Below are 17,855 nucleotides of genomic sequence, written 5' to 3' on the forward strand. Positions count from 1 at the left end.
TAAAAAATGTTAGCGATTTTAAATCAATCATTGGCGTTGTATGGCAATGTGTTCTAACAGATCATTATCCTGTCATGATTGGCCTAAATCTTAAAAAGCAAAAACCCACACGACCTTGCCGTACTATAGTGAAGCGTGATTTTGAAGCTATCAGAAGGGAACTAGCAGCTACAGATTGGTGTTTTGTTACCAACTCTAATGACGTCAATGATGCTAATGATAAATTTACTGCCTTCTTATCGAAGACTTTCAGTAAGCATTCAAAAGAAGTCAAAATCAGTAGATCAAAATTTAATCTGAAACCTTGGATTTCGCCAGGGCTTATGCGCTGTATGCGGCATCGTGACCGATTGCATTTACGTCTGAAAAGAGACCCACAAAATAAAATTCTCAAAGTTACTTTTAACAGATACCATAATTTCTTTGTAGAACTTTTACGAAATCTTAAAACTCGATATGAAGAGAAATTACTGGACAACAATAAGAATAATCCAAAGAGACTATGGCGTACAATAAAAGATATTTGTCATATATCTCATTCTAAAATTGAGAGTTTTGAGTTGCTAAATCAACCAGGATCTATGAATATACAACAATCATTAGACATTGTAAACTCTCATTTTACTAGTATAGGACAAAAACTTGCTCAACAGATACTTGATTACAACAAAAAGTCGGAGGCTGATCTTGTTACGTCTACTCAAACGAAAAATAGTCCTATAAATTCATGTTTCCTTAATCCCACAGATAGTGTAGAAGTAGATAGCATCTTATCTAGACTAAAAAATGACAAGGCACCTGGAATTGACGGCTTCGGTAATGACCTCATTAAATTTGTTAAAAATGAAATTTTGATTCCTCTTGTACATATCTTTAATCTCAGTCTACAAAGTGGAATATTTCCAACAGCCTGGAAAACAGCATGTGTATCCCCTGTGCATAAAAATGGACCACGAGATTTGGTAGACAACTACAGACCGATTTCACTTTTGGTTACCTTTTCTAAACTGCTTGAGAAACTGGTAAACTTGCGTTTGATGAAGTTTTTGGAATCGAAAGATTTGATATCACCTAACCAATTTGGCTTTCGTAAGGGTAAATGTACTGAAGATGCAATCACTCTTCTGATCAACACTGTAGCTTCTCACCTTGACGAAAACCAGCGTTGTATTGGTATGTTTCTAGACTTGACAAAGGCGTTTGACACGGTCTCTGTGCCTATACTTCTTAAAAAACTGGAGACGTCAGGTATTCGTGGGATTGCTTTGGAATGGTTCAAAAGTTATTTGACAAATAGGAAACAGTGCGTTAAAATTGGCCAAGTTTTAAGTGGTACCTTAGAGATACAGTGTGGCGTGCCTCAGGGCAGTATCCTGGGGCCAACATTGTTTCTTCTATACATAAATGACATTTTTGATATTACCATCCCCAACGCTACTGTCATGTGTTACGCTGATGATACAGCACTTGTATTTCACGGACCGACTTGGGAAGCAGTTCGCGCGCACGCTGAACACGGAATGACTATGGTGACTGAGTGGCTACATAGGAACCTGTTAACACTTAACACAAATAAAACTAAGTATTTGTGTTTTCATATAACTGCTGCTTCAGCGCCGCGCAGAGATATGGAAATACAAATACACAACAAAATGTGTAACATAAAGCCATGTTCTTGTGAAGTCCTGGGTCATAGTAATGTAATAAAATATTTAGGTGTTCTAATAGATGAAAACCTTTCCTTTAAAAAGCAAATTGAGACAGTCTCAGGTAGAATAAGAAAGGTTATTTATGTGATGCGAAGTCTCAGAAGTGTTGCTGGCATAAATACCCTAAAATCCGTATATCACGCGCTCTGCCGCTCAATTATTCAATACTGCATTTCCTGTTGGGGACGCGCTGCTAAAACTGTCCTTATTGCTGCTGAAAGAGCCCAGCGCTCAGTCTTAAAAACCATGCTGCGTAAACCGTATAGGTACCCAACGGTAAGTCTTTATAAAGATGCCGAACTGCTCTCCGTGCGTCAACTCTTTATTTTGACTATTGCAGTGCAGACTCACAGGTCAGTCCTAGCTTCAGAAAATTGCAGTGAAATAGTGAGACGTAGAGTTTTCAGGATCCCAAAACCTTTGTTTAATACTAGCTTTGCGCAAAGACTTTGCAATTTTATGAATGTACATATTTATAACCATATAGTTAGATTTTGTAATATAAAAGAGAAATCTGCAACAAATGCTCGTAAAATTATACGCATTTGGTTGGGCACATTGTCCTACGACGAGATCGAGGATATTTTAAACATAGAAAGCTAATTTCAGTCATAGTTTTCGAACCCATTCTTTTTTAAATATACTTGATTCTATATAACATATAATGTAAGATATATTTTGTGATTTGATATTTTTTCTTTTTTGTAATAATTCGAGACCAATGTCTACGAATGAAAATTTAATCTTAGTTATAATCTTTTCTGTTAATTAGGCTTCCTCGATACAGGCTTGCCTAGTGAGGAAGTCACTATGTCTCTTTAGTTTGTAAGTGCTCTCTGCAATATACATATGTGTACAGTTTTATAAAATGTATCTATGTACTTCATTGTATTTGCAGCAAATAAATCATTTTTCATTTTCATTCATTTTCACCTTACCCGTAGGTTAAAAAGGTGCCGTGTGGTTCCTGCCACCAATACAAAAAAGAATAGACCACTCCATCTCTTTCCCATGGATGTCGTAAAAGGTGACTAAGGGATAGGCTTATAAAATTGCGATCCTTTTTTTTAGGCGATGGGCTAGCAACCTGTCACTATTTGGATCTCAATTCCATTATTAAGCCGATCAGCTGAACTAATTCAGTCTTTTCGGGACTATTGGCTCTGTCTACCCCGTAAGGGATATAGACGTGACTATATGTATGTATGTAAAAAGGTAGTTATTTAAAAATAATTGAATCTTGATTGAAGTATGCGATGTAGTTTTTGAGCATGTGAAAATCACGATATTTAATTACGTAAGTAGTGATAGTTAAACACAGCTAAAAATTAATAAATTGCTTATGACTTTAAAGTCGCTCTTGGTTTCAAGTAGATATTTTAACAAATATACATCTCAGATAATGATTTTATTTACTGTGAGCAGAGTGATCTGGAATGTTCGAGAAAATTCAAGTCAAGAATTGTTTTCGTATTATTTAACAGATATCAAATTTGATTAGGGAAATTTACATACAGTCTGCTAAGTAGAAACCTAATATTCTATTAGTTAGTTACTATTAACTTAATAAAATAATTTCTTCTTAGTTTTACACAAGTTCTAAAGTTTTTTGGTATAGTCTTTTGCTTGTCAGTATATATTTTTTATTGATAATATTTCAAACTACTATTTTTGAAATATTAAAATGTTCCGTTTTCCATTTTATTTACATCCGTGGATTATCACTAATATTTAAGTTTGGGTTGCATTATAGTAACGACAGTCAAAAAGTAAATTTTTTAGGGTACCATTTAACTTTTACATAGTATTGTCACCGTTAAGCCGGGTCTCCTGCGACACTTTTTTATGTTTACTCTAATATATAACATATAAAAAAAAAGTAGTTAAAACGAATTTGGTATATATTTCAAGTTGGTGTTAAAACACAAAACAGTATCACAGGAGTCCTGCCTTTATACATACATACATAAATTCTCGTCTTTATTCCTTGCGGGGTGGAGAATGTGAGTAGAGAGTGTGTGTGTACTGTGGGTAGAGAGTGACAACTTGCTAGCCCATCGCCTACAAGAGGAATCCCAAGTTTAAAATCCCATCCCTTAGTCGCCTATTGCGATATAAATGAGAAAGAAATGGAGTGGTTCTATTCTAAAGTGCCGAAAACTATCTGCCTTTATTGTTATTAAATTACAAATAAATGTATGGTAATGGTGCAATTTACACTTTCTATAAGTAATGCCTGAAATACGAAAACAATGGTCGAAATTCAATGACGCCTTCTGTACTTTAATAATGACCTAATTTTCACTGTCATTACAATATTTATGTTCACACTCTGTTATCATTATGGACACGGGGGCAATCATGTGGCTGATAGCCACACTACGAGCAGCCGTGCTCCAGCCCACGGACGGCCGCGTGATCGTGTAAGGTGCATGTGTGACACTCGAGGGGTAGGCAGAGACTACATTTTACACTTGCCATGACTCCTGCATATCTTCAGCTTCATCGACATTATTTATCGTCGTTTTGGGTACTCTTGACCTGACCATGACCTGATTTGATCCCCTGGTAGGTAGAAAGAGCCAGCAAGTTAATATCTTATTTGGGGTTTTTAGTTCTTCATTTTGATAACCTACTCTGCTCCTGACGGCAGCGTGATCATAAAAAAACAATATACACTAGCAATTACTGAGGCTTTATTTGATAAAGTTTATAAATCGTAAACAGATATAAACAGATTTCAAAAGGTTACTAAATTAAAAATTTTCATAATTCATTTATGCGAAATAAATAATTTTCATGTGGTAGTTAAGGTTTCGAAAAGAAAGTTCGGTATAATTTAAATACATACATAAAATCACGCCTTTTTCCCGGAGGGGTAGGCAGAGACTACATCTTTCAACTTGCCACGATCTGTATACGTTACGTATACGTAACGTATACATACGTGTATACGTAAGTATAAAATAGGTACTTATTCGTATACGTTTTAAATACAACTAAATATATTCTTGCATACCTACAGTAGTTTTTGCATTACTTCCTAATATACCAGTATGATAGAATATCTACGCTCATTACACCAGTTAGGTAGCGAGAGATGCGCACATTCTTCCGGAAACAGGACATAAAACTGAAATTTATCTCCAGTTTACGATATTAATTTTAGTAAATTTTGTTGACAGACACGTTTAAAAAATATTTGTAAGCAATGATATTAGCAATTTTTTTACGATCATTTAAGAACTTTACTCTTAGTTATTCACCTATTTGCATTTATAAATTAATATTATTTTGTCTTATGGCGCCATAAATAAAAACTTTAATTTTTCATATGTCATTGTATTTTACAAAAACGTGAAGGAATTTATTGCTTTTGAGAAAAAGAGCTGTACTAAGTAGTCTTTATGTATGTAAGAACAACACAATGGATATGTACTGACCACTCACGTGATTTTTTTGTTTCACGCTGCTTAGAATGTACAATGTTTATGCAGCCATCCATACATACATATATTGACTGCAGTGCAAGGTATGCAAGTGAGCAAACTTTTTCGTAAGTGTTTGTCATGAACACAATCGTTTTCTTTTTGTGTTTACAAACAAAATAGAAAGGCGACGAATGTCCAATCAGAATGCTGTGGACTTCTAAGTGATGCACAAATATTTGAGTAACAGCCGTCCAATGTGGTTTGAATGATCAAATAAAATTAGATGTACATTTCGCTTCAATGATTTTCAATTAACTTCAATATACGAATTGAATAAGTACTTGCAGCGAAGTGGACAAAAACAGTTGCTGGTAAAGTGTTTATGTAAACAGGATTGAAGTATCGATAAATAAAAATGTGTAGGGAACTAAATTTTATTGATTATCTATGCATTGAAGTTACCAGATATGATTTAGAGTAACGAAGCAACATAAATTGAGGCAATTTGGCGATTTTAACTAAAGTTATTTAATGAATATGCCCCCCTCCGGGAAACAAGATTATGAAACCATGTTTTTTGATATTAATAAAATTTAAATTATGTTATATTCGAAGCATGTTCCCTTATAATTACAATTTACTATACTAGCAATTTGCTAGATTATTTGATACATAATATATCGATAATGTTATGGATAATAAAGATAATTTGTATTGTATTGTATCGAAAATGTAGATGACATTATATAAAAAATTAAAAATAAATCCTAAACTTGGTATCATAACGAAGAATCTGAATACTAACCTTAGTAATAATCAATGTTATTAACTCTGTGCTACTAGTTACTTTGTTAAGAGACTTTCCAAACAAAATGTCACATTGTGAAAGCGCAATGAGTTTTCTTAACCGGTCGACAGCTGACAATCAACTTCTAGTGTACTCCATATTAATAAATCAACGATATGTCATGATATCTAACGTCTTATTGGGAATGTAAGTAAGGTTATGTCGTAGGCCCAATGAATTTAAAAAAAATCAGGATGTATATAAAACATTTTTAATTTGCATTTGTATCAAATTAGCAAATTAGTGAGTATGCTTTAGCAGGAAAGCGAATATGTAAATACTTAAGAAATTTTATCACACTAATAATTAATATGGGTGAAGAAATTTTAAAGATATGAATATGCATGGATTTATATGAAAAATGTTAAATATACAGAACGTTTAAGTTAAAAAAGTTTTTTTTAATCAAAAAATTAGAGCAACTTGATTGAGATTCAGTGATAGTGAAAGTACCTAAAAGTATAATCCCAAAGTTTCCCCTGATGGAACAAAAGCTGATGATTTCACAAGGTATTATATATAAGTAAGTATAATAATATCGCGGTACATTATTTGAACCAACCTCTTATCAGTATACGAAGAAACTAAAGTCACCACTTCGCCATTCCCCTTTTTTTAGTATAGGTACTTAGAACAACTTACCTACGTTCCGGGCACTAACTAACTAGTTCCGACAGAGGTCATACGAGACAGTCTAAAGATGAGATAGTTTAGTGCTAATTAAGTGTACAAATGTACGTACTGTGTCACTCAATAATATTATTCGATAAGGTCAGAGTGCAGGTTTATCAGGGGAGGGGCGGAGAAGTCAATTGTTGACAAAGGTGTCTGGTCTGGTCACGTCTACAAGTAACGTCAGTGTTCCGTATTATGTGATAATATCTCTACCTACCAAAGTTAATTTTGTTAAAATCTAAACTTATCTTTAGAGTAACTTAACAGGATACACCTTTATTCTTACTTCACGTAATAATGAACTAAATGGATTTCCCATCTGTTAGTCTATATAATCGGCAACTTCTCCAAAACAAGTGGACCGCAGGCCCCTAAGGTGGTTGTGGTACTACTGCAACACGCGAAGATGAGTGCAGTTGTATTTACTCCGCGCATTTTTGTTCCATAAAATGGATTTGCATGAACAGATAGTGAGCCTAGTAAAGTTTGCTGATCTAACTGTCGGCGCGTGATCAGCTATTCGTAGGAAGCTCACGATGTGACTATTTCCGGACACAAAGTGAAAGCCATGACTTCATGCAAACAGCACGAGGATATTCCTGGCTATTTTTATTTTGTTTACTTTTACCATGTTTGCTGCCTACCCTTTTCTTTGAAGTAATACTCGTAATAAATTTAATTATAAAAATAATATGCTTTTAAAACAATGTGTTTTTATGTACCTACTAGCTGGAATATAAAAGGGAAAACTAAATTTTCAAACAAAATACATTGAAAAAGAAAAAAAAGCTTAGCTGATTCAAAAAAAAAATTAAAAGTTTTTTTTTCAAATATATAAGACATTGTGTTTGGCATGCATGATCCTCGTACCTACAGAATCTAAAAAAGAAGATTTTCCTATTAAAATAATCTTAAATATGAAATATGAGTAAAGTATCCTACTAAAACCAGGGACTTTAAGTAACATTGCTAGAAACATAACCGTTGATAGTTCAGTGAATATAGGACTGAAATGAATTACAATCTGACTGAAGCAATTATTTGAGAATATCCCTATTTTCCTCACGTATCATAATAGAAAAGCATGTCAGAAATTTAAAAAGAAACATTAAAAAATTACAGCAATTTTTATTGCCGGAAGAGAACTGTTCCACAAATAACGTTTGACATATCGGTTGGCGGGAGTAGTTGGCAGCGATCAGCGTTTTCGATGACTAGTTATTTGAAAACGAACTAATTCTTAACAAAATATTACACGTCTAGAAACTAGTCTAGAACTATAAAAAAGCAAGACTTGATGTGCTTTCTTTAAACTATATACTTAAACAATAATTTAATAGTAATACATATTTGTTTAAACAAACGTACCTAAAAGTAAAAAAATATTGAGGAGTGAAAAAGAAAATTAATTAACAAAATCAATTTAACTTTCTTTTCGCATTTTGTAATGAGTTGAATGTACAGGTTGAACACTATTTTTTTATTTAATTTATATATTGGTTCAAAGCAATAAAATGTTATTCAATTATGACGTCGGCCTGTATTGTTTTTTTATTACCGTAAATAGTTCAAATTACCATCTGTTTATCCTCTTAGAAATTTCTAGAAATATAATATTATCATTGTAAGCCTACTGGTAATAGTGAGTTGAATGACTTTATTATGTTAACACTCCTATAACATGTGATTTATAATCAACGTACGAATTGAACATATCTTTATGAAATATTTGATAAAGAAATGTCAATAGAAGAAAATGATGCATTGGGTTTTTAAAATATATCATGCATGAATAATATTTAGTGACGTTTCACTGTCATTATTATCGTCTTGACGAAATGATCTGTTGATGTTTAGTAAAAATTAATTTGTGAATGATAAGTAATTACGATATAGGTATCATATCAATTAAGAAAAGAAAATGCTAGATTATAGTAAGCGATATTCAGATTTTTGCAATTTTGTTAGAAGCAGACAGAATGTGGCACTAAATTCAAGGGATTTTTTTTTAATTATGACCAATCAATTGGTAAAGAGACAAATGAATACGAGTGGTTATATAATATATGGATACCAATGTCTGAATGTTGGCGTGAACACGACAATCTGTCGCTAGCCCATAATCCACATAAGCAGAATGACCGTCATTTGTCCTCTACGAGCCAACAATTCCCTCCATACATTTTTGACTGAATAAGCAGTCCTGTCTGATTAGAAACTATTTGGAGAAGATCATTTGAATACTAATAAGTTAACGGATTTGGTAATGTGATTTTAGAAGTTTGTAAATCTATCGATACCAAACGGCTACTGGAAATATGGAACCGTTATAAGTACTCAATCGTTAATATTTGTCTCCATGTTTGGTGCTGTAACAAATAATATTCTTCATATAGATTTTAAATTTTGTTTGACTAATAAGAAATGATCTTATTGATGACAAATGTTTGCTGGAATTAATTTACATAGAAGAGGTGAACATTGAGAATAGAACCTAAACCTTTCTTCCACATTGAGTTATTTATCTAAAGATATAACCCGGTCATTTGCATGGTATTCAGAGATGTGCAGTTCTCTCACAATGAGTTAATTGACTGTTTCTGCACAATAGTAATAGAAGCCTTTATCAACGAGTTCGATGACCGAACCTTATCAATCTTCTTCATTGAGGCTTGTGATGTCAATCTAATTCTAATATACGAGTACCTACACCACAATACTTATACATTATCTGTATTATTTTCCCTAATTATATATTATAAATTATATAATAATACATAATTCTTTGTGACGACTTTGCACCAATAGAAAAAAAAATAGGACCACTTCATTTCTTTGCCATAGATGTCGTAAATGGCGACTAAGGCATATGCTTATGAACTTGGGATTCTTCTTTTAGAGGATGTGTTTGCAACTTGTCACTATTGAATCTCAATTTTGTCATTAAGCCAAACAGCTGAACGTGGTCTATTGATCTTTTGGAGACTGTTGGCTCTGTCTTCCCCGCAAGGGATATAGACGAGATTATATGTATGTACGTACATACATGCAACAAATAACATATTTATAAATTTAAAATTGAGACATGTTTTTATCGAAAATACTGCAGTTGTAAACTTTTATCCTCAATCAACACTTTGGTTATACATATATGTATATGTGTATAAAATAATTCATGATCTTTACAGATTATCGATTCAGATATAACTAAACCAAACTATATTAACTCTTAATTCTTCTTTGTTTTATTTCGAATTTAGTAATTTTTACACAGTAATAAGTCATCAACCATCGTTCTTATTTTATGTTTATGTAAGTATTTTTTATATTAAACCCGGATTACTTCATTCTTAAGTTACCTTCACATTATTTAGATGTAATCGTATTAAGAATTAAATATATTAAGAATTCTACATATACTTTCCCCGTACCATTGTTTTCATTGCGTTGAACCGTGAAAGGCAAATTTGTTTACATTCTAGTGCAAAGCTGTGATATAATTGTAATCCAATTGATAACTCATGTTTGCAATAACATACCTACCAGTTTTATTTATATATTTGTGATTTATTTTTATATCATCGGTGTGATCACGCCACATTTTTGGAAGGTGACATTCCTTTATTCGAATTTTATTTATCTGCTTGGCGCCACCGTTTCCTTTCTATGTATGTGTGTGTATGATTCGCGAACCGTTTAGATCTTACAGATATTCTTTTTCTTGGATAGGATTACCTACCTCTCTCTGTTTTAGTGTTACAAATCTCCGCCACTATGCTTCAGAGCTTGGGATTATTCATTGTCCTCACATTCTGAGAAACGTTGATTTGGATCACATGGTCCCTACAAATACAAATTGGATGGTCGATATTATTTATGGACAATAAGTGATGTAGCCATGAAGCTCGGAGCGGTGACCGCACTGATTGGATAATAACGAAGTACACAACTGAACTATATTTATCTGTAAGGGCCTTCAAAAGCCCTACCTTGTTGGTCTTGGCAAGAACTACTACTTTAGATATATTTTCAGGATTAGTATTTCAACACAATTCAAGGGATATTATAAGAAAATCTCAATTGATGTAAAATATTGTCTTAATATTTTATTTATCTTAGCAGATTTATATTCCTTACAAAAATAAATAAATTAATAGCATTTTCATTGCTTTTTATTTTAATATAGCTGTTGAAATATTTCGCACCTCTGTGAAGTAGAGGGCTTTAGAAACATAAAGAAGAGTTCAATGTCACAATTTGTATTAAATCAAAGACACGTCTGATTTGTCGCGCCCATTCTGAAGCGGAGCCAGATATTTCGGGAGCAGAGCGCCCACGTTTTCATGACGCTTTGTTTTTGGCATTTGTTCTAATCACGTAACATGAATACACCAGCGTAAACGCCAGAAATTCGTCATAAATACCATGCCATCCTATAGCGGAGAACAATGCACTACACACAACAAATGAAAAGGTTTAATACTTCAAGTGATGCAGCAATCTCACATTAATGCGAAATGCACTTTTCTGTTTTGAGCACCTACCTCACCATCTTCTATTTAGCAGAACATATACGTATATATACATATAATATACTTTTATTACATTGCACAATTGAGTATTTCGGCCTTGAGTCTCAGAGACTTCGAAGTGTCGTAGTCTCTCTTCCCCAAATAGATTATTCTCCTAATGTGATTGAAGCTGCCAATTTCTTGGTGTGAGTAACACGATAACTAAGACTATGTGATAATACAAAGCTCTTTCCATTCTGTGAATAATATTATAACATTATTTTCTCACGTGATTGATAATCGTGGTAAGTCCCGTTCTGATAATAATAATCATTTAAGTTATCATGGCCTTGGTAGACTAATTTCTCATCGTGTCGCATTGAAAACTATGAAATTGATAATATTTTATTCATACGCATGCTTACCTATCAATTAACATAGTCTAGACAATTCGATCTAAACCTAGACGGCCTTTGTGCCGCAGTGGTAGTACCTACGCTTGTCTGTGACATCGGAAATCCCGGGTTCGAATCCCGGCCAGAGCATGATGAGAAAAGAACTTTTTCTGATTGGCCTGGGTCTTGGATGTTTATCTATATAAGTAATTTATTATAAAATATAGTATCGTTGAGTTAGGATCTCGTTACACAAGTCTCGAACTTACTTCGAGGCTAACTCAATCAGTGTAATTTGTCCCGTATATATTTATTTATTAGACCGTTGCGTTGATCCAAAACGTCGCAGATTCTCTTAATATTTATTTACCTATTCTGTCTTGGCTGCCCTTCCTTCCCATGGATATATATAAGTCTAAGTAGAATAAGGATTGGAATAAGTGAGCATAACTAAGTAAAAGAAAAATTACAGCATACCTGACCTTTTGCTTATGAAATTCGATCATCGTATCAGTCTTCTAAATCAAACTGCCATTGTTGCTGGTGTAGCGTCAATCGAAAGGTTTGTTTTTGTTCGATGTTTTCGTTTCCACTTGGGGTAGACTGCTTCAACAACTGTCACGTGAATCAATTTATTTTCGCAACTGCGCGAGTTTCAACAATTAAGAGCAATTTCAGGAGAAACCATAAAAAGTTTGTTATACATAATAATGGTACAAGGTTGGTCGTAAAGTAATTGAATTTGGCAGAAAGTTTATAAGGGATAGATGAACCAGTGTTCTGTAAAAGTCTGCCTTTATTGTGCTGTGAACACAGAACTGCTCCTTTCTAGTCCTAAAGTTTTTCTTGTCCCTCCACTATACCCCTACCACTACTGCGTCTAGAGCATTCTTTACAGTGCATCCTCGGTATTCACTAATTTGTGATACTTATTTTATAATTTACTTGGGCAACATTTCATTGAACTGTGTCATTGTGACCATTTTTCAATTATCTCTATTTAAGACAGAAGTTCATACCGTTTGAATGATATAGGTGATGTCATCGTTGAGTAGGGTCATGGTTACGCGCCCTGTATCACAGAGTCATTGCCACACAAATGGGTCATCTGCCGACCTTCAAGATTTACGGAAAGTTCATAGACCTTATTGATAGTATTGGAATCTAAATTTCAAACCAATCTTTTTATAACTTATTCGTATAAGAAGAAGGCTTTAGGATATAATTGAGTAAATACATCCAAAAACTACTCAGCATTATTTATTCTATTTCTTGAACTTTTATATATTTGTTACTCGTAGGGTTTTTGAAAATGTGTTTTAATTTTAGGTATATAGAATTCCAATTTACCGTTAGAGTTGCTACCAAATCGCCTAATACAATTCCAGCAGAGGAGTGATATAAAATGTTCTCTTGTTTAAGCTTCAAAAGTTCAATTTTAGCCAGGCCGAGCGTGGGATCATGAGGACGTGCCAACTTTTAAAAGCCGTGACGCGTTTCTGGGACGCATAAATATTTTAATTCAGACAGGAAGCGGATGAAGACTACCACATTTATGAGATATCATCATGCAAAAGTTCCTAAACAAATATGGAACTACAAGTTGCTTTAGCGTTTTAGAAACTTCTCTCGTCTTTGCGTATTCTCAGGGCGATCTAAAATGGTCCGTTTTTTTTATAATTACAATACATTCTTGTCAATTTGTCCCTTAATACTCAGTAAAGATGATATATAGATACCCTTGACCTCATATTTTCGTAACGGCATTGATAACATTGTTATGATTAATTAAAAATATTTATTTTAAAACACTGACTTATTTTTGCATGATGTTTTTTATCTGCTGATATATTCATATAAATATAAATACAACAGTATTACGTACCTATTATCTTGGTATGCGAGCTCATCATAGCTAAACCGTGTAATTCCATTATCTTATCAAGTTCATTCACACTTGACATTCAGCTTTCGAATGCCGATACTCACTTATATGCGACTATTTGACTTATTGATGTAAAAATCGAAAGTATAAGAAATTGAATGTGTAGGATTAATATTTTGTAACTTTATGATTTTACCTACTTTATCTATAGATGTGTCAAGATCCAATTTAAAAGATATACCTTATTAGGATTTTTACCTAGATAAAGAAAAACATCAAATTAATTGATGCTACTCTAAATAAGGAAAATATTTGAAGAAATGTAGATGTACATGACTGTATGTATAACGTGTTCTCGTTGTTAATTTCAGACGCAGATGAGCGGTGATCGTGCGGGCTCGCAGTGCGGTATCACGTCGCTCCTGCCGATGTCGTGCCGCGGGCGCGCGGCCGCCTTCGCGCGCGACCTCCACTCGCGTCTGCGCAACCTTGGCGGTGCCCAGGATGAGGACTGCGAGAGCAGCTGGCTCACCAGAGAGAACGCTGCTGCCCACCGACCAACCACCTCCGCTCAGCGCGACCACGACACTTTCTACGATTTTGAAATCGAATGCGAGAGTCCGTCCAGCCCGATAGACGATTTCGATGCCCCGTTTCCCGAGAGAAATTCCAACGATGAAGAACCTTTCTACGATGTCGATTCCGATCCAGATGTTAAGGAACAAAACAAAACCACGCTACATCAACCAGACAAAATTAAAAATGGATTTACGTTCTCGACTGCATTTTATACAGAATCGCCGGTAAAACTTCAACCGGCCCCTCGAGAAAATGGACACTCTGATAAGAGACTTTTCTCACCGATCACATTCGAGGGTTGCGCGCGACAAAATAGTCTAGATGAAGTTGATAATGCAATAATTACATCTCCAATTACGAAAACGGATAGACTCAGTTTACCGAATTTAAATAGTGTCACCTTGGACAGTGATTCTGAGTTCGAATCCGCGAAAAGTGAACCTTCAGACGTTGTTGATGAAGTTTTCCAAAATGATAGGTTGGAGAGTGATCTCACAGAATGCAACGACAATTTGTCAGTTGCGGAAGTTGAAGCTGCAAACGAAGAAGATATTTTTACGAATAATAGCGAAGAAATTTGCACAGAATTTAATAATGAAACTAATGGTTTAGAAATTATAACTAGTGAAGTGCAAAACGAAAAAGAAATTTCTCCTACCCCAGAAATTGAACCAACATTATTGAGTGCAGAAGTAAAAACCAACGACATCGAAGATATTGAAGATGATAGACCTCAACGTGTCCGACGTTGTTCCTCATTGAAAACAGGCAAAACGCCTCCTGGGACGCCAGGCCGGAAAAAAATCGTGCGATTTGCCGATGTATTGGGTCTAGACTTAGCTGATGTTAAAACATTTATGGATGAAATTCCTGTAATTCCTAAATCTGCGTACGATGATCTCACTGGTTGTGATGTGGCGAGTTCTCCCCCCGTGAGGGCCTCAACTAGACTTGGTACTCTCACCTTGGTTCCCCTTTTCCAGCTACCTCGTGATGTTACGGACAAACTAGAGTTGCTAAATGTGTGCCTTGAAAGTGCGCGAGTGTGCGATGGTGTGCACGTCACCGTCTGCGGCTCGGTAAGAGTGCGAAACTTGGACTTCCATAAAACAGTGCATATTCGTTACACTTTAAATCGATGGCAAACGTACACAGACTTACAAGCTACATACGTGCAAGGATCTTGTGATGGCTACTCTGATCGTTTCCAATTTGTTTTATATGCACCTACAATTGTGTCAGGTCAGAGGTTGGAAATTGCCGTGCGTTTTCAATGCAAAGGCCAACAGTTTTGGGACAATAACAGCGGCGCTAACTACTGCTTCGACTGTTTAGCGTTAGGTATGAATGTTCCTATACAACAGTCGCCGCCCGGGCCTCTTCACCCGACCGTAGATTGGCACCCATCGTTCTACTGACAAAGTAGATATTCTCCGAAGAGATGAGCAAGTCAGCATCGAAAAGTCGATGGTGAGAGATCGAGAACGGGTCGGGCGGGTCCCGGGCTGAGGCAGGGAGCGCTGCCCGCGAGAGACACCCGTCGCTAGTCACATTCCTGTGCCTATTTTAACTACTGGCTGTTAGTAAGGCGAGAGTGTGCGCGGAGTACTATGTAATGAGGCTTCAAGTTGTAAAGCGTTTTTGTGATATGAATAGATTAGGTGTAGATAACAAATCAAATTCAACGAACTCGCATCTCGTTGAGAGTGCCATTAGCAATAGCGACATTCGAGTTATTGCAATTATATTTTTTATTTAGTATTTTAACTCGTAGTGTGTAAAATGTCGTCCTGGAAGGCGTTCCGTACAGGAGTGGGTCTGGTGGCGGGCGTAGCGAACCCACACGCTTTTGTAAATACAAGTACGAATGAGATTCGAATGATATTTACAATATTTTAATACGATTTTATACAAAACTATTAGCCTTATGTATTAAATTATAGCTAGGTCTATCGTCGAATTAAATGCAAGAGCATCCCCTAGTTAGCAAGACTATAAACACGATAATGTAGGAGAGTCAAGGATAGTTTTAAACTTTTTAGATCTTTATAACGTCCTTTATATCGTTATTGAAGTAAGCATGCCTAATATCTAAATAGTCGGTTATTTTCATAATGTAGGTAGCTGAAGATCTTTAAAGGTTACAGTGTAGAGAGATCACAATAATAAATGTTTAATATTATTAACTTTATGGATGTTACGAACTGAAGTATTTAGAACTTATATTTTTATATTTATAACACCAACTCATCATGACATATGTATTTTTCAAACCAAGAACTGATAAAGAATTGTTGATATTCAGTTTGAGATTTTTATAAAGAAGACTATTAGAAATGTTAATGAAAATTTTAAATTATTGTTATTTATTAAGCAATATAAAATTGAATTTTATTTATTAGTCGTTTTCTATTCTATTTTATATGTACCTGAATTCTTGAAATGTGGCCATATTTGTTTTATTATAAGGTGATTGCGGAATCGCCGACTCCAATCAATATATTGTTATATACCTACTCGTATTTGACACCTGTTTTATAAAATAACTTCTTAAATTATAATAAATCAATGTGCATAAATTTATAATGTAGTTTTACTAGAAACCCTATTTTTATCGTTTGCTTCGACCACACCTTCAACCTTCGTCTTGGCTCTGTACTCACTTATCAAAAAAGGAGTCAACTGGTGACCACGATTCTGGGTTGGACAAGTCAGATTTTTATGCAAGCTTCTCCCATATAACCTTTCCGCCACGATTGCAGAGAAACTTAACATATATTGTATCAAGATAATACATCCAGTTGCCTATTTGTTCAAGATTCCAGCCGATGTTTTCACAATGAAAGTTATATCGTACGGATATGATACTAAAACCAATATGTAGATAAATATTTCAACTAAGTAAATGAAAAGTAATGTTTACGAGTATAAGCCAAATAGGCAAAAATAAGGTCTAACTTTTGGAAAATAGTTGAAAACTAACATAAATTTACTGGCTATTGTTATTAACAGTAAAAATTGGATTCAGATAAAGGGAATGCCCCGTAAATAAAAAAAAATACTTGTTTAATTTAACGCTTTATTAACTAAAAAGGCGAGATTATATCACAATTACTTGGATGACATTTAAAATTTTCAATGCTTTATATAAGAAAGTCAGTTTTGCACGTCTTACCTCACGACTTAGATAAAGTTATCTTAGAAACAAAATAAATAACACAATCTACTGTTTATACACTGACTATCAAGAAGAAATTTAAGTAGGTAGGTACCTAAATTTTTAAATATACATTTCACACCTCATATCTATAAAGCCGTTTATAATTGCCGTTTCTAAAAATATACAAAGTAAATATTATTTCTTTACATTACGTTTATAGTTTTCATAAACCAATATCATAGCGTATATCAGTGAAGATATAATTTTTCACATTGATATCTGAGAAAAAGATAGATTTGTAAGCCATTACGAAAAATGTTTCTTGTAAATATGATAAATTTCTATCAATATACCTACGACCGATTTTATTCTAGATATTTTATTAAGATAGAACAAGACTTTGGAAAATCTATTAAAACAATGACCGCTCTTAAAAGCAGTGACTGAGCAGCCAATAGTAATTAAAATTATCTTTATCAAATACTTATGTACAATAAATTATGCCTCAATGCATGTCTTAAATTAAATGGAAAAAAATAAACATATATTTTTCTTCCTGTTTAGAAGTTCCCTAAGGTTATACCGCACTCAAAATTCTACGGAGCATTTACTGAAATATTAATTATGTATAGGTAGGTATATTATAGATATATTAATTAAGTA

General features: G+C 34.2%; 1 protein-coding gene across 2 annotated transcripts in view; it reads left to right on the top strand.

Annotated features, from left to right (window-relative positions):
* LOC106135172 (glycogen-binding subunit 76A) overlaps positions 1-15,556 on the top strand; it is a 29,061-nt gene extending 13,505 nt beyond the window's left edge. For both annotated transcript variants that reach the window (XM_060946547.1, XM_013335401.2), the window contains exon 2: positions 13,825-15,556. In XM_060946547.1, the coding sequence (XP_060802530.1) occupies positions 13,825-15,450 (1,626 nt within the window). In that variant the 3' untranslated portion in view covers positions 15,451-15,556. The remainder of the gene's footprint in view (positions 1-13,824) is intronic.
* Positions 15,557-17,855: the final 2,299 nt, after the last annotated feature.

Source organism: Amyelois transitella, chromosome 11 (assembly GCF_032362555.1).
Source record: "Amyelois transitella isolate CPQ chromosome 11, ilAmyTran1.1, whole genome shotgun sequence".
Classification (NCBI taxonomy): Eukaryota; Metazoa; Arthropoda; class Insecta; order Lepidoptera; family Pyralidae; genus Amyelois; species Amyelois transitella.